The sequence below is a fragment of the Bombina bombina genome, chromosome 6 (assembly GCF_027579735.1).
Source record: "Bombina bombina isolate aBomBom1 chromosome 6, aBomBom1.pri, whole genome shotgun sequence".
In the NCBI taxonomy this organism is placed as follows: domain Eukaryota; kingdom Metazoa; phylum Chordata; class Amphibia; order Anura; family Bombinatoridae; genus Bombina; species Bombina bombina.
The window spans coordinates 1,119,709,123-1,119,728,043 of NC_069504.1; the positions used below are offsets into that span (position 1 = coordinate 1,119,709,123).

General features: G+C 38.9%; 1 protein-coding gene across 1 annotated transcript in view; it reads left to right on the forward strand.

Moving 5' to 3' along the window:
- The window catches only part of IRAG2 (inositol 1,4,5-triphosphate receptor associated 2), a 530,761-nt gene that overhangs the window by 473,753 nt on the left and 38,087 nt on the right, over positions 1–18,921 (forward strand). The window contains exon 37 of the mRNA XM_053719704.1: positions 16,864–16,965. Coding sequence (XP_053575679.1) covers positions 16,864–16,965 — 102 coding nt within the window. The remainder of the gene's footprint in view (positions 1–16,863; positions 16,966–18,921) is intronic.

An 18,921-nucleotide genomic window follows, 5' to 3' on the forward strand; every position in this document is an offset into this window, starting at 1 on the left:
AATTTATTGATAGTGTAGTGTTAGGTGTATTTGTAACTTAGGTTAGGATTTATTTTACAGGTAAGTTTGTAATTATTTTAACTAGGCAGCTATTAAATAGTTGTTATTAACTATTTAATAGCTATTGTACCTAGTTAAAATAAATACAAAGTTGCCTGTAAAATAAATATAAATCCTAAAATAGCTACAATGTAACTATTAGTATCAGGGTTTATTTTATAGGTAAGTATTTAGTTTTAAATAGGAATAATTTATTTAATTATAGTAAATTTATTTAGATTATTTTAAATTATATTTGTTAGGAGGGTGTTAGGGTTAGACTTAGGTTTAGGGGTTAATAACTTTATTATAGTAGCAGCGACGGTGGGGGCGGCAGATTAGGGGTTAATATTTGTAGGTAGGTGGCGGCGATGTTAGGGAGGGCAGATTAGGGATTAATAAAATGTATTATAGTGTTTGCGAGGCGGGAGTGCGGCGGTGTAGGGGTTAATACATTTTATTATAGTGGCGGCGAGGTCCGGTCAGCAGATTAGGGGTTAATAAGTGTAGGTAGGTGGCGGCGACATGGGGGGGGGGGGCAGATTAGGGGGTAATAAATATAATATAGGTGTCGGCGATGTTAGGGGCAGTAGATTAGGGGTTCATAGCTATAATGTAGGTTGCGGCGGTGTCCGGAGCAGCAGATTAGGGGTTAATAATATAATGTAGGTGTCAGCGATAGTGGGGGTGGCAGATTAGGGGTTAATAAGTGTAAGATTAGGGGTGTTTAGACTCAGGGTTCATGTTAGGGTATTAGGTGTAGACTTAGAAAGTGTTTCCCCATAGGAAACAATGGGGCTGCGTTAGGAGCTGAACGCTGCTTTTTTGCAGGTGTTAGGTTTTTTTTCAGCCAGCTCAGCTTTTTTTTCAGCCATTGTGCATTCAAGGACCCTATGGATAAGAAATTGGAGGGTCTCCTGAAGAAGCTATTTGTTCATCAAGGGTTTATATTACAACCAATGGCCTGCATTGTTCCAGTCACAACTGCGGCTCCCTTTTGGTTTGATGCCCTTGAAGAGTCTCTTAAGACTGAGACTCCTTTGGATGAGATATTGGATAGAATTAGGGCCCTTAAGCTGGCCAATTCCTTTCTTACGGATGCTGCCTTTCAAATTGCTAAATTGGCGGCCAAGGAAGCAGGTTTGTCCATTGTGGCCCGCAGAGCCTTATGGTTAAAGTCCTGGTCTGCGGATGTATCTTCTAAATCCAAGCTTTTAGCTATTCCTTTCAAAGGAAATACTCTATTTGGGCCAGAATTGAAAGAGATCATTTCTGACATTACAGGAGGTAAGGGTCATCTCCTCCCTCAGGATAAGACATCTAAACAGAGGAGACAGAGTAAATTTCGTTCCTTTCGGAATTTCAGGTGAGTCCCTTCCTCCTCTTCCACTAAACCAGAAGGGAATTTTGCTCAAGCCAAGCCCGTCTGGAGACCCAATCAGGCTTGGAACAAGGGTAAACAACCCAAGAAACCCGCCGCTACTACCAAGACAGCATGAAGGGGCGACCCCCGATCCGGGTCCGGATCTAGTAGGGGGCAGACTTTCTCTCTTTTTTCAGGCTTGGGCAAGAGATATTCAGGACCCCTGGGCACTGGAAATTGTGACCCATGGGTATCAACTGGAATTCAAAAGTTTTCTTCGAAGGGGGAGATTTCTTCTTTCACGATTATCTGTAAAACAGATAAAAAGAGAGGCGTTCTTACATTGTGTTAAAGACCTCTATACAATGGGAGTAATTCATCCTGTTCCAAGATTGGAACAGGGACTGGGGTTTTACTCAAATCTTCTTGTGGTTCCGAAAAAAGAGGTAACGTTCAGACCCATTTTAGATCTCAAAAGTCTAAACAAGTTTCTCAGAGTTCCATCTTTCAAGATGGAGACTATTCGAACAATTTTGCCAATGATCCAGGAGGGTCAATATATGACTACGGTGGACTTGAAGGATGCATATCTTCATATTCCTATCCACAAGGATCATCATCAGTACCTAAGGTTTGCCTTCCTGGACAAACATTTTCAGTTCGTGGCTCTTCCCTTTGGGTTGGCCACAGCACCCAGGATCTTCACAAAGGTTCTAGGGTCCCTTCTGGCGGTTCTCAGGCCTCAGAGCATAGCAGTGACAACTTATCTGGACGATATTCTGATTCAGGCATCAACTTATCTAACAAGATCTCATACAGACATTGTGTTGTCCTTTCTGAGAACTCACGGATGGAAGGTGAATCTAGGAAAGAGTTCACTAATTCCACAGACAAGGGTTCACTTCTTGGGAACTCTGATAGATTCTATATCCATGAAGATTTTTCTGACGGAGGTCAGAAAGTCAAAGATTCTACATACATGCTGAGCCCTTCAGTCCAATCCTCGGCCATCAGTGGCTCAGTGAATGGAGGTAATTGGATTGATGGTGGTGGCAATGGACATAATTTAGTTTGCTTGATTTCATCTCAGACCACTGCAACTGTGCATGCTCGGACAGTGGAATGGGGATTATGCAGATTTAACTCCTCAGATAAATCTGAACCAGGAGACCAGAAACTCTCTTCTTTGGTGTTTGTCGCTGGATCATCTGTCCCAAGGAACGTGTTTCCGCAGACCCTCGTGGGCGATAGTGACAATGGATGCCAGTCTTCTAGGCTGGGGTGCAGTCTGGAATTCCCTGAGGGCTCAGGATGTATGGACTTGGGTGGAGTCTCTACTTCCAATCAATATCCTGGAATTAAGAGCAATATTCAATGCACTTCAGGCGTGGCCTCAGTTGGCTTCGGCCAAATTCATCCAATTCCAGTTGGACAATATCACGACTGTGGCTTACATCAATCATCAAGGAGGAGCGAGGAATTCCTTGGCGATGACAGAAGTATCCAAGATAATTCGATGGACGGAGGTACACTCTTGTTATCTGTCAGCAATCTACATCCCAGGAGTTCGACAACTGGGAAGCAGATTTTTTAAGCCGACAGACTTTTCATCCAGGGGAGTGGGAACGTCATCCGGAGGTATTTGCCTCTCTAATTCTCTGATTGGGCAGCCCGGAATTGGATCTGATGGCGTCTCGACAGAATGCCAAGCTCCCAAGATACGGATCCAGGTCAAGGGATCCCCAGGCCGAACTGATAGATGCCTTGGCAGTGCCCTGGTCGTTCAACCTAGCTTATGTGTTTCCACCGTTTCCTCTTCTCCCCCGGGTGATTGCTCGGATCAAGCAGGAGAGAGCTTCGGTAATTCTAATAGCACCTGCGTGGCCACACAGGACTTGGTATGCAGATCTAGTGGACATGTCCTCTCTGCCTCTGTGGAAACTCCCACTGAGACAGGACCTTCTCATTCAAGGTCCTTTCCAACATCCAAATCTGATATCTCTGCAGGTGACTGCTTGGAGATTGAACGCTTGATTTTATCTAAACGGGGGTTCTCTGATTCGGTCATTGATTCAGGCACGTAAGCCTGTGACTAGAAAGATTTACCATAAGATATGGCATAAATATCTTTATTGGTGTGAATCCAAGAACTATTCATGGAATAGAGTTAGAAATCACAGGATTCTGTCTTTTCTCCAGGAAGGATTGGAGAAAGGGTTATCAGCAAGTTCCTTAAAGGGACAGATCTCTGCTTTGTCAATTTTACTTCACAAATGTTTGGCAGAAGTTCCAGACGTTCAGTCTTTTTGTCAGGCTTTGACCAGGATCAAGCCTGTGTTTAGACCAATTGCTCCTCCATGGAGTTTGAATTTGGTTCTTAATGTTCTTCAAGGGGTTCCGTTTGAACCTATGCATTCCATAGATATTAAGTTGTTATCTTGGAAAGTTTTGTTTTTGGTTGCTATTTCTTCTGCTTGTAGAGTTTCTGAGCTTTCGGCGTTGCAATGTGACTCGCCTTATCTTATCTTCCATTCTGATAAGGTGGTTTTACGTTCCAATCCTGGTTTCCTTCCTAAGGTTGTTTCTAATAAAAATATTAATTAGGAAATTGTTGTTCCTTCATTATGCCCTAACCCTTCTTCTAAGAAGGAGTGTAAGTTGCATAACTTGGACGTTGTCCATGCCCTGAAGTTTTACTTACAGGCGACTAAAGATTTCCGTCAATCTTCTTCTTTATTCATTATTTTTTCTGGACAGCGTAGGGGTCAGAAAGCTACAGCTACTTCTCTTTCTTTGTGGCTGAAAAGTATCATCCGTCTGGCATATGAGACTGCTGGACAGCAGCCTCCTGAAAGAATTACGGCTCATTCTGCTAGGGCTGTGGCTTCCTCATGGGCATTTAAAAACAATGCTTCTGTTGAACAGATTTGCAAGGCTGCAACTTGGTCGTCTCTTCACACTTTTTACAAATTTTACAAATTTGATACTTTTGCTTCTTCTGAGGCTGTAATTGTGAGAAAGGTTCTTCAAGCAGTGGTGCCTTCCGTTTAGGTTCCTGTCTTGTCCCTCCCTTTTCATCTGTGTCCTATAGCTTTGGTATTGTATCCCACAAGTAAGGATGAAATCCGTGGACTCGTCGTATCTTTGTAAAAGAAAACTAAATTTATGCTTACCTGATAAATTTATTTCTTTTACGATACGACGAGTCCACGGCCCTCCCTGTTTTTCTACGACAGGTTTTTATTTTTTTGTTAAACTTCAGTCACCTCTGCACCTTTGGCTTTTCCTTTCTCTTTCTAACTTCGGTCGAATGACTGGAGATGGAGGGAAGGGAGGAGCTATATATATACAGCTCTGCTGTGGTGCTCTTTGCCACTTCCTGCTAGCAGGAGGATAAATCCCACAAGTAAGGATGAAATCCGTGGACTCGTCGTATCGTAAAAGAAATAAATTTTTCTATGATTTCTTTTATGATGAGCGCTTCTAAGCATTCTGAAGCCCAATTCCTCTCAGAGTACAGTGTTTGTCAGAGGGATGTGAAGAGAGTATTGCCTGTTGAAATTTATGGTTTCACTCATGGGAAATCTTTTCAAGGGTTCTCTTGTTATCGGTCGTAGGGATTCATCTCCTACCTCCCTTTTCAGATCAACAATATACTCTTATACCATTACCTCTGCTGATAGGTTTCAGTACTGGTTTGGCTGTCTGCTATATGTGGATGGGTGTCTTTCAGTAAGTATGTATCATTATTTAAGACACTCTCAGCTATGTTTTGTGCTTTGTTTTAATATAAAGTTTTTAATATATGTATTTACTTATATTTGCCATGAGTCAGGTCTATGTGTATTTCCCTTTGCAGTCTAACAGTTTCAGTATGGGAACTAAACAACTAGAAAAACTAATTGTATGAGGAATACATTAGGATTCATAGCAGAGATTACCACAAATTGTATATCATGTGAACTCCAAGTAATGGATTCAGATAAAGATTACACTATATATTTAAAAAGTTCCATAACATTCATACCTTAAGTCTTTATTAGTATAACTAGGAACCAACATTCACACAGTAGTAGCGAGAAAAGAGTTAAAAACACTTAAACCCAGTCAAGAGGAATTACTTATGTGCTTATAGAGCCAAGAAGTATATAGATATGCATGGGCCCACTTTCAAATATTCTAAAATAAGCTAAGCCCTTACAATCCGAGGGCTGATTTACTTTTAAGTATTAGTATATAATCTTAGTAGGCACCATGAATAATAAACAATTAGCGAGATAATTCTTATTTAGACATAGGCAAGCAAATTAAAAACGGCAGACAGGAGAGACAACGCTACTCCTGCTGGACCCCTGACGCGCGTTTCACAGAACGCATATCATATATCCATGCATATCTATATACTTCTTGGCTCTATAAGCACATAAGTAATTACTCTTGACTGGGTTTAAGTGTTTTTAACTCTTTTCTTGCTACTACTGTGTGAATGTTGGTTCCTAGTTATACTAATAAAGACTTAAGGTATGAATGTTATGAAACTTTTTAAATATATAGTGTAATCTTTATCTGAATCCATTACTTGGAGTTCACATGATATACAATTTGTGGTAATCTCTGCTATGAATCCTAATGTATTCCTCATACAATTAGTTTTTCTAGTTGTTTAGTTCTGTTCTCTGAGATCCCACATCAGATACTGATCCCATTTGGTGATACTTAACATAACATATAGATATAAAATATATGTATTGTAATACAAATAAGGGGACTATATCTGTCATTACTTAACTCCAACTAATCCCCCACAATCTTAATTCTAAAGTTTCAGTATGGGAATCATGTTTTATGAAGTTATTTTTTACCTGGGGTTTAGTTTTTTTTTGCAATTTGACTTTTTTTGGCTCAAATTTTTGTCTACAGTTGTGCAAGTGTCAGGTTAGGAAATGTCCAGAAGAAGACCCAAATGCTAGGGCGAACTTGAACAACACCCTTGCACTCTGAGTTTAATCCAGGACGTGACCCCACGACAACCTCCAAAAAACAATTTACTCACAATATGGAGCAGGGTTAGCCTGTGCCCAAAGTAATTCAAGTTATCAGCCAGATAGACTTCTGAATAAGGAACTGGTTTTAGGAAATGTCTTCCACAGAATCAGGAGAGCAGGGATAGTCCACTTATACTCAGACAGAAGAAGGGTAAAACAGGAAAGAGTTAATAATGCAGGAGTAGGTAATTTGTTATCAGGCAGTTTGAGGGTTAACACTGTGTAGACAGTCTTTGCAGAGTATGTAACAGGTAATCAGGCAGTTTGAGGGTTAACACTGTGTAGACAGTCTTTGCAGAGTATGCAACAGGTAATCTGGTAGTTTGAAGGTTAACACAGATTAAACAGTACTTGTTGAGACTGGCAACAGGATATCAAGCAGTTTTAAGGTTTACACTGAATAATTGTATTTGCAGAGATTGGAAAGAGGTAAACATGCAGATTGAAGGTTTCACAGAAATAACAGTATTTGAATAGTTTGGCAGTACACAGAGTAGGCAGAATTTGCAAGTTTTGCAGCAGGTAAACAGGCAGTTTGAATGTTTCACAAAACAAACAGTACTTGCATTGTTTGGAGACAGGTTATCAGGAGGTTGAAGGTTAATCCAGCATAGTAATTCCTTGAAGAGATTGGCAACAGAAAAGCAGCAGTTAGAGAGATTCCACAGCGAATTCCTAACAGAAGCCACAAAGTTAAACAAACAAACGGGCACTGGAGAAACAGGAAGCTCAGAATAAAAAGCCTGGTTTTGACATCATCAGGAAGGGGTGGCTCAGACACCTGTCAATCAAGCACACAGAGAGGACTGCAGAGCTTCCCAGCAGCCGAGCGTGACAGCAAGTTTAGTCATTTCCTGCGTCTTTGTTGACGTTAGGTTGTTTGGCGCGTAGTCACGCTTGTTATGATGTGAGTTGCGTCATTTCCGGATGTTGGTTGGAGCCAAAATACTTTTATTAATATTTGCGTTGTGCGTCCTACTTGGCACCAAATATTTTAGTTATTTTACCCCACTTCCTTTATGCTTTTGCTCTCTTTATATTTTATATATTTGCTTTTATGCTTATTTTAGAATATGCATATTTTCCCATTCCTGAAACTGCTATATGAGGAAATTGGATATTTGTTTAAATGTTATTTTTTCTTTTACATTTTTGCAAAGATGTCTCAGTTTGACCCTGCCTCACCGTAGGAACCATGCTGCCTGAACACAGTTCTACCAAAGCTAAGTGTATCTGTTGTATCTGTTGTAAGCAAGCTGAGATTATATCTCCAGCTATATTATGTAACAGATGTCATGATAAGCTTTTGCATGCTAATAATGTTTCTATTAGTACTAGTACAGTGCCTGTTATTCCCTCAACATCTAATGTACATGATATCCCTGTTGATAAAAATTATATTGCTGATGCAATACAGAAGGGCTATGTCTGCTATTCCACCTTCTAATAAATGTAAAAGGTCTTTAAAAACTTCTCATAAGTCTGATGAAATTTGTAATGACCAACAACATACGTATTTTATCCTCCTCTGAAGTGGATCTCTCTGGTTCAGAAGATCCTACTTCAGACATTGAAATTGATAAATCTTATCTTTTTTAAGATTGAATATATTGGTTCTTTATTGAAAGAAGTATTGGTTACTTTGGATATTGAGGAGTCTGATCCTCTTGATAACAAATCCAGTAAGCATTTAAATTCTGTTTTTAAACCTCCTGTGATTACTCCTGAGGTTTTTCGTGTTCCAGATGCTGTTTCTTATGTGATTGCTAAGGAATAGTCTAAGTCTGGTGCTTATTTTAATCCTTCTATTAGGTTCGAAAAGCTATATCCTTTACCAGTGGCTAAATTGGAGTTTTGAGAAAAAGTCCCTAAGGTTGATGGGGCTATATTCTACTCTTGCCAATCGTTCTACTATTCCTATGGATGATAGAACTTCTGTTAAGGATCCTTTAGATAGGAAGATTGAATCTTATCTAAGGGAAGCTTATTTGCATTCCGGCTATATTCTCAGGCCTGCCATTTCTATGGCTGATGTTGCAGCTGTGTCAACTTTTTGGTTGAATAGCCTAGCACATCAGGAAGCAGATCCTGATTTGTCTTGCATTATTCGATTGCTTCAACATGCTAATCATTTTATCTGTGATGCTATTTTTGATATCATCAAGATTTATGTTAAATCTATGTCTTTAGCTATTTTAGTTAGAAGAGCCATATGGCTTGAATCTTGGAATGCTGACATGGTATCTAAATCTAGATTATTAACTCTATCCTTCCAGGGTAATAATTTATTTGGTTCTCAGTTGGATTCTATTATTTCCACTATCACTGGGGGGGAAAGGAAGTTTTTTTTGCCTCAAGATAAAAAAAATATAAGGGTAAATCTAAAGCTTCTAATTGTTTTTGTTCCTTTTGTCAGAATAGAGAGCAGAAAACCACTTCTTCCCCTAAAGACTCTGGTTCCAGTTGGAATAAATCCAAGCCTTTTAAGGAACCAAAGCCAGCTCCCAAGTCTGCATGAAGGTGCGGCCCTCAATACAGTTCAGCTGGTAGGAGGCAGATTGAAATTATTTCAAGACATTTGGGCAGATTCTGTTCAAAATCAGTGGATTCAGAGCATTGTCTCTCAAGGGTATCAAATAGGTTTCAGAGTAAGACCTCCTGTGAAAAGATTCTTTCTCTCTCACGTTCAGAAAAGCCTGAGCTTTCACAGGATTTGTTGGAAGTGTGTTTCAGATCTAGAGCTTTCAGGGGTAATTATACCAGTTCCGCTTCAGGAACAAAGTCTGGGCTTTTATTTGAATCAATTAATTGTCCCAAAGAAAGAAAATTCCTTCAGACCAGTTCTGGCTCTGAAGTTTTTGAATCGTTTCAAGATGGTGACTATAAGGACTTATCTTCACATTCCGATTCATCCAGATCACTATCGGTTTCTGAGATTCTCTTTTCTAGACCAGCATTACCAATTTGTCGGTGTATCCTTATTTGGATGATATCTTGGTACTGGCTCAATCTTTTCATTTAGCAGAATCTCACACAAATCAACTAGTGTTGTTTCTTCAAAGACATGGTTGGAGGATCAATTTACCAAAGAGTTTCTTGATTCCTCAGATAAGGGTCACCTTTTTAAGTTTCCAGATAGATTCAGTGTCCATGACTCTGTCTTTATCAGACAAGAGACGAATGAAGTTGGTTTTAGCCTGTCTAAACCTTCAGTCTTGATTATTCCCTTCAGTGGCTATGTGCATGGAAGTTTTAGGTCTCATGACTGCAGCATCAAACGCGATCCCCTTTACTCGTTTTCATATGAGACCTCTGCAGCTTTGCATGCTAAATCGATGGTGCAGGGATTATCCTCGGATATCACAATTGATATTCTTAAATCCCAGCATTCAACTCTCTCTGACTTGGTGGTTAGACCATAATCATATTGTGCAAGGGGCCTCTTTTGTTAGTCCTTCCTGGACTGTAGTTTTGACAGATGCAAGTCTTTCAAGTTGGGGAGCTGTCTGGGGGTCTATGACAGCACAAGGGGTTTGGAATCCTCTAGAGGCGAGGTTACTAATCAATATTTTAGATCTCTGTGCTATTTTCAGAGCTCTTCAGGCTTGGCCTCTATTAAAGGGAGAACTTTTCATTCGCTTTCATATAGACAATATCACAACTGTGGCATATGTCGGTTATCAGGGAGGGACTTGCAGTCCTTTAGCAGTGAAAGAAGTATCACGGATACTTTCTTGGGCGGAATCCAACTCCTGTCTAATTTCTGCAATTCATATCCCATGTGTAGACAATTGGGAAGCAGATTATCTCAGTCGTCAGACTTTACATTTGGGGGAGTGGTCTCTCCATCCAGATGTGTTTTTTCAGATTGTACAGATGTGGGGTCTTCCAGAAATAGAACTCATGCCTTCCCATCTAAACAGGAAACTTCCCAGATACCTTTCCAGGTCCAGGGATCCTCAGGCTGAGATGGTGGATGCTTTATCAGTTCCTTGGTCTTACCAACTTGCTTATACAGGTTTTGGTATGCTGATCTTGTCTGGATGTCCAGTTGCCAACCTTGGCCACTTCCTTTAAGGCCGGACCTCTGTTCCAAGGGGCGTTTTCCCATCAGGATCTCAAATCACTAAATTTGAAGGTATGGAAATTGAACGTTTTAGTGCTTAGTTATAAAGGTTTCTCTGACTTGTGATTAATACTATGTTGCAGGCTCGTAAGTCTGTTTCAAGGAAAATTTATTATCTGGTTTGGAAAGCCTATATTTCATGGTGTTCTTCTCATAAATTTTCTTGGCATTCTTTTAGAATTCCTCGGATTTTACAGTTTCTTCAGGACGGTTTCGATAAAGGTTTGTCTGCAAATACTTTGAAGGGACAAATCTCTGCCCTTTCTGTCCTATTTCATAGAAAGATCGCTAAGCTTCCTGATATTATAGTGTTTTGTTCAGGTTTTGGTTCGTATCAAACCCGATAATAAATCTTTCTCGAAACAGACTTACGAGCCTGTAACATAGTGTCAATTACTGAGTCAGAGAAACCTCTATGACTAAGAACTAAGCGTTCAATTTCCATACCTTGAGATTTAGAGATTTGAGATCCTGATGGAAAAACCACCCTTGAGACAGAAGGTCTGGCCTTAAAGGAAGAGAGGCCAAGGCTGGCAACTGGATGTCCGGACAAGATCTGCATACCAAAACCTGTGAGGCCATGCAGGTGCTATCAGAAACACATGAGATTGCTCCATAATAATCTTGGAAATCACCATTGGGAGAAGAACTAGAGGTGGAAAAATGTAAGCAGGTTGGTAAAACCAAGGAAATGCTAAAGCATCCACCATCTCTGCCTGATGATCCTTGGATCTGGAAAAAAAACGAGAAGCCATCAGATCTATTTCTGGAAGACCACACATCAGTACAATCTTATAAAACACATCTGGAGGGAGAGACCACTCCCCTGGATGCAAAGTCTGACGACTGAGATAATCTGCTTCCCAATTGTCTACGCCTGGAATATAAATCGCAGAAATTAGATAAGAGTTGGACTCTGCCCAAGAAAGTATTCAAGATACTTCCTTCATTGCTAAGGAACTGTGAGTCCCTCACTGATGATTGACATATGCCACTGTTGTGATATGGTCTGTCTGAAAAGGAATGAAAAGTTCTCTCTTTAATAGAGACCAAGCCTAAAGAGCTCTGAAGATAACACAGAGTTCTAAAATGTTCATTGGTAACCTTGCCTCTTGAGGTTTCCAAACCACTTGTGCTGTCAAAGATCCCCAGACAGCTCCCCAACCTGAAAGACTTGCATCTGTTGAGATCACAGTCCAGAAAGGACAAACAAAAGAGGCCCCTTAAATAATCCGATGATGGTCCAACCACCAAGACAGAGAGAGTTGAATATTGGGATTTAAGTATATCAACCGTAATATCAGAGTATAATCTCTGCACCACTGATTCAACATGCAAAGCTGCAGAGGTCTTATATGAAAACGAGCAAAGGGGATCGCGTCTGATGCTGCAGTCATAGAACCTAAAACTTCAATGCACATAGCCACTGAAGGGAATGATCAAGACTAAAGGTTTCAACAAGCTAAAACCAATTTAATTCGCCTCTTGTCTGTTAAAGAAAGAGTCATGGACACTGAATCTATCTGGAAATCTAAAAAGTTGACCTTTGTTTGAGGAATAAATCTCTTTTGTAAATTGATCCTCCAACCATGCCTGTGAAGAAACGACACTAGTTGTTTCGTGTGAGATTCTGCTGAATTAAAAGACTGAGCTAGTACCAAGATATTGTCCAAATAAGGAAACAACGCAATACCCTGCTCTCTGATTACAGATAGAAAGGCACCGAGAACCTTCGAAAATATTCTTGGAGCTGTCGCTAGGTCAAATGGAAAAGCGACAAACTGATAATGCTTGTCTAGAAAACAGAATCTCAGAAACCGATAATGGTCTGGATGAATTGGAACATGAAGATAAGCATCCTGTAAGTCTATTGTGGACATAAAATGCCCTTGCTGAACAAAAGGCAGAGTAGTCCTTATAGTCACCATCTTGAAAGTGGTGACTCTTACAAAACAATTTAAAAGTTTCAGATCCAGAACTGGTCTGAATGAATTCTTTCTTTGGGACAATGAATAGATTTGAAGAAAACCCCAAACCCTGTTCCTGTAGAGAAAATGGAACAATCACCCCTGAAAGCTCTAGATCTGAAACACATTTCCGAAAAGCCTGAGCTTTCACAGGATTTGTTGGAATATGAGAAAAAAAGATTCTTCTCACAAGAGGCCTTATTCTGAATCCAATTTGATACTCTTGAGACACAATATTCTGAATCGACTGATTCTGAACAGAACCTGACCAAATTTCCTGAAACAATTTCAATCTGCCCCCCACCAGCTGAACTGGATTGAGGGCCACACCTTCATGTAGTCTTGGGGGCTGGATCTGGTCTTTTATAAGGCTTGGTTTTATTCCATTTTGAGGATGGTTTCCAATTGGACCCAGAGGCCTTAGGGGAAAGAGTAGACTTTAGTTCCTTATTCTGACGAAAGGAACGAAAACGATTAGGAGCCTTAAATTTACCTTTTTAGATTTTTTTATCTTGAGGCAAGAAAACTCCTTTCCCACCAGTAATAGTGGAGATAATAGAATCTAATTGAGAACCAAATACATTCTTACCCTGGAAAGATAGAGATAATAATCTAGATTTACACACCATGTCAGCATTCCAAGAATTAAGCCATAAAGCTATTCTGGCTAAAATAGCTAAAGACATAGATTTAACATCAATCTTAATAAAATCAAATATAGCATCACAAATTAAATGATTAGCATGTTGATGCAAAAGAATAATGCTGGTCAAATTATGATCTTCTACCTGACATGATAAACTATCCAATCAAAAGGTTGAAGCAGCAGCCACATCAGCCATTGAAATAGCAGGTCTAAGAATATAGCCAGAATGTAAATATGCTCTTCTAAGATAAGATTCAATCTTCCTATCCAAAGGATCCTTAAAAGAAGTATTATCTTCCATAGGAATAGTAGTATGTTTGGCAAGAGTGGAAATACCCCTATTTACCAAAACTCTAAATTAGCCACAGGTAAAGGATATGAGTTATTAAACCAACCTAGAAGAAGGATTGAAAGAAGAACCAGGCTTAGACCATTCCTTAGTAATCATATCAGAAACAGCATCTGGAACAGGAAAAACCTCAGGAGCAACCTTAGGAGGTTTAAAAACAGTATTCAAACGTTCACTGGCTTTTTTATCAAGAGGACTAGACTCTTCAATACTCAAAGTAACCAGAACTTCCTTCAATAAAGAACAAATATAGTCAATCTTAAACAGATAGGAAGATTTGTCAAATTCAGAATCTGAATCAGTATCTTTTGAACCAGAAGAATCCTCATCAGCAGAGTATATTTCAGTATGCTGTCAATCAATACAAATTTCCTCAGATTTATGAGAAGTTTTAAAAGACCTTTTTCATTTATTTGAAGGCGGAATAGCAGACATAGCCTTATCTATAGCTTTAGCAATATAATTATTTACATCTGCTGGAATATTAGGTACTTTAGACATTGAAGGGACAACAAATGGTGTATTAGTACTAATGGAAACATTATTGGCATGCAAAAGCTTATGACAGATGCTACATAATTGGGATAAATAAATAACATCAGTTAATTTACAACAGACACACTTATCTTTGGTAGAACTGTGTTCAGGTTGCATGATTTCTACAGCAACATCAGAGACAGGATCAGATTGAGACATCTTGCAAAATGTATAAAGAAAAAAAACATTTAAACAAAATATCTAATTCCCTCATATAGCAGTTTCAGGAATGGGAAAAAATGCTGATGCTAATGTAGGATGTAAAAAAAAACAAAATAAACATCATAGCTCTTAATATGGCAAGAACCAGAAGCATAACAGGAAGAGGGGTTATAAACAAAAAGATTTTTGGCGCCAAGCAAGACGCAAATAGGAAATAAATAAAAAATATTTTTTGCGCCAAAGCAAACATCAGGAAATGACGCAACTCGTGTCATAACAAACGATTTTCTCATGGGTGAAACCACTAAATCAACAGGCAATACTCCCTTCACATCCCTCTAACAAACACTGTACTCTGAGAGGAATCTGGCTTCAAAATGCTTAGAAGCGCCTTTCACCGAAGAAAATCAAGCATATCTTACTTCACCACCTCCACAGGGAGGCAAAGTTTGTAAAAACTGAAGTATGTGTGTGGGTGGCGGGAAGTGTATTAATAGGCATTTTGAGGTTTGGAAAACTCTGCACCCTCCTGGTAGGAATGTATATCCCATACATCACTAGCTCATGGACTCTTGCCACTTACATGAAAGAAATCGTTACACTCTTTGGATGTGGTAAGGGCTTTGAAATACTATGTTGAGGCTACTAAGGTTTTTAGTAAGACTTTCCGTCTATTTGTTATCTTTTCTGGTTCTAGAAAAGGTCAGAAAGCCTCTGCCATTTCTTTGGCATCTTGGTTAAAGCTTTTGATTCACAAGGATTCTCCACCTCAGAGAATCACAACTCATTGTAATAGATCAGTTGCCACTTCTTGGGCTTTTAAGAATGAAGCTTCAGTTGATCAGATTTGCAAAGCAGCAACTTGGTCTTCTTTGCATACATTTACGAAATTTTACCATTTTGATATATTTGATTCTTCTGAATTCATCTTTGGTAGAAAAGTTCTTCAGGCAGCTGTCTCAGTTTAATTAATCTACTTATATTTAATTTTTTTTCTTGAAATTTATAGAAACTTATTTTTTGTTTGTATTTAATTTCTCAGTGGAAATAGCTGTTTTTATTTTATCCCTCCCTCTCTAGTGACTCTTCTGTGGTTTTCCACATCTTGGGTATTTTATCCAATACGTCTCTAGCTCATGGACTCTTGCCATTTACATGAAAACATAATTTATTTAAGAACTTACCTGATAAATTAATTTCTTTCATAATGGCACCCTGTTTGTGGTGGTTATATTTTTTTGTATAAAAGCACAATATTTTCCAGTTCCTCTTTTTTGTATGATTTTATTCCTTTTTACACCTCACTACTTGGCTATATGTTAAACTATGGTGTGAGTGTGGTGGGAGGTGTATTTATAGGTATTTTGAGGTTTCGGAAACTTTGCTCCCCTCCTGGTAGGAATGTATATCCCATATGTCACTAGCTCATGGACTCTTGCCACTATGAAAGAAATTTAATTTATCAGGTAAGTTCTTACATAGTTTTTTACCTATGTGATTACCATGTATCTAAGCCTTTGCAGACTGCCCCTTATCTCAGTTATATTAATATACTTTTTACCTCTGTGATTACCTTGTATCTAAGCCTCTGCAGACTGCCACTTATCTCAGTTATATTAAAGGGACAGTCAACACCAGAATTTTTGTTGTTTTAAAAGATAGATAATCCTTTTATTACCCATTCCCCAGTTTTGCACAGACCACGGTTATATTAATATTCTTTTTACCTCTGTGATTACCTTGTATCTAAGCATCTTCTGACAGCCCCCTGATCACATGACATTTTATTTATTATTTATTGACTTTCATTTTAGCCAATTAGTGCAGTGTCTACCACAATTCACAGGCATGATCACAATGTTATCTATAGGGCTTACAGGAACTAGCTCTCCCCTGTTGTGAAAAGCAAATACAAAAGCATGTGATTAGAGGCGGCCTTCACGGGCTTAGAAATTATCATATGAGCCTTCCTAGGTTTAGCTTTCAACTAAGAATACCAAGAGAACAAAGCAAAATAAAAGTAAATTGGAAAGTTGTTTAAAATTACATGCCCTATTTGAAACATGAAAGTTTTTCTGGACTTGACTGTCACTTTAATATACTTTTTACCTCTGTGATAACCTTGTATCTAAGCCTCTGCAGACTGCCCCTTATCTCAGTTACATTAATATACTATTTTACCTCTGTGATTACCTTGTATCTAAGCCTCTGCAGACTGCCCCCTTATTTCAGTTTTTTTGTCAGACTTGCATTTTAGCCAAACAGTGCTGATTCATAAATTAACGCCATGGGAGTGATCATGTTATCTATATGGCACACATGAACTAGTGTTGTCTAGATGTGAATAACTGTCAAAATACCCTGAGCTCAGTGGCGGCCTTCAACGGCTTATAAATTATCATATGAGCCTACCTTGATTTAGCTTTCAACAAAGAATACCAAAAGAACAAAGCAAGTTCGATAATAAAAGTAAATTGGAATGTTTAAAATTGCATGTCCTGTCTGACTCATGAAAGTTTAATTTTGACTTTACTGTCCCTTTAAAGATTTGCACAGGGTTTAAAAGGGATATAACTGTACTGTACATTTTTCAAGACGCATTCTATAAAATGTTATTGTTTTTTCCTAGGAAATTGATGGGATCGAAGCAAAATGAAAACCGACCGTGTCTGCAGCGCTTTGTTACGACCTACACCAGGGCAGATCCTACAGACGAGCCTCCTATAGAAGTGTAAGTATTTCCTTTTACACACAGTTTAAATACCTGGAATACAATCTTTCGGTTGCATAACTTTTTACCATGTTCTTGTTGAAACCTATAAAAACAATATGAAGGCTCAGAACAAAATTGCAAATGTATATATATATTTTTTTTTTATCAAGCATTTAACAAGCTACAAAAGAAACTACCAATGATCATTGGGAAGTTGTAATTTAGTAGTATCTTGGGACAATGTTGCCTTATCCCATTAGCCAGACAAAATGGCACACAAGTATATTTATATAAACAGCCCAGGCGTCATAGCCAAAGTATGTTTAGTCAGACAAGTAGCTTTTTTTATTTGTCCAAGAAGACCCCTCAGCCTATTGACCTGATGAATAAAAACTTGCTGGCAAGGAGAGGAACCATGGAACATCACTGGGGGCTTTTTTTAGCATTAATGTATATGTATGTGTGTCTCCTTCACACCAGAAACCTGCTTAATTAGATAAACTGATCTCAAGCTAAAATCTCCTTTTTTTTAAGATTCCCTGAGGGACCTTTCAGAGCTGACACCAGAGTGGAGAACTTAAACGAACACTCAAGTTAACATTTAAGTTTCATTATTCAGACAGTGCACACAGTGTTAAACAACTTTCCAATTCATTTCCATTATCTAAATGTGCACAATCCTTTTTTTTTATTTATTTTTTTATACACCCTTTCTGAGGCACCATCACCTACTCAGCATGTGCAAGATTTACAGAATATACGTATAGGCATTTTGTGATTCGCTTATAGCTGTCACATGATGCAGTAGAAGGGGAAAAAAGAACTGACTTTAAAATTTGTCAGAAAGAAATCTACTGCTCATTTGAAATTCAAAGTTCTTTGCCTTGTCTTTTTTTATTATGCATTTAATAATTATGCAATTCTACTGTGTTTAGTCATCCTTTAAGATCATTAGGCGCTATATGTTGTTGGTAAAGGGGTTTTGTTAACTTGTACCGAGTTTGGGCTCGTTTCCATTGAGCCGTAATTAGGTTTGCGTGCGTTCGCAAACCGTTTAAATAAGCTGTCGGATGCAATATCGTTCACCGACTGCTTCCAACGGCCCGTTATAATTCAGTTTCGGCAACCGGACACATTGTGTCCCATACAAAGTATCAGAAGCCACTAATCTTTAAATAATATCAGGTTTCCAATGCCCGCGCAAACCGTTAATACACTGTTGGAGGATGCCGATACAGTAACAAAAATTACACCCAGCTCAACTAGGTGTAACATAGGAAAAAGTGCTTTTCTTTCCTAAGATATGGCGAGTCCACGGAATCATCAATTACTAGTGGGAATATCACTCCTGGCCAGCAGGAGGAGACAAAGAGCACTACAGCAAAGCTGCTATATATGTCACTTCCCTTACCCATAACCCCCAGTCATTCTCTTTGCCTCTAGTGCAAGGAGGACGTGAAGTAATTAGGTGTCCTGATTAAGATTCTTCTATCAAGATTTTTTTGTTTTGAAGTTCAGGGCAGGATTGCTATGCCTTCCATCACAATCTGGGTATAGCTGTACTCTACGTTAGTCTCTTCAGTAGGGCTGTGGTAGCTTTAAAGCAGTTAGGAACTTGTAAAGTGTGCTTTGCTGCGTTTTTTCTAACATGTTGCTGCCCTGGTATAGGAAGCCTGAGTAGGTTTACTCTAGCCTTTCTTTTCTACACAGGTCTCTGTGAGGAGTGGCATTCTCATACCGGGTGTGTCGTCCTTCTGCCGGACGGCTAGATGCAGGTAAGTGCTATTGAGTCTTCTATGTTGGGAGATTAGGCACTTTAAAAAAATCTGCAATATAAAATGGGACTGATATATCCTAGATGGGATATTATTTATGGCAGGTGCAGGCACTTACTGTGACAGATACACTGGTTCCCTTTGTTAGTAATGAAGGGGTTACCCAGCTTCATGAGGCTTAATTTTTCTATTGATTTTT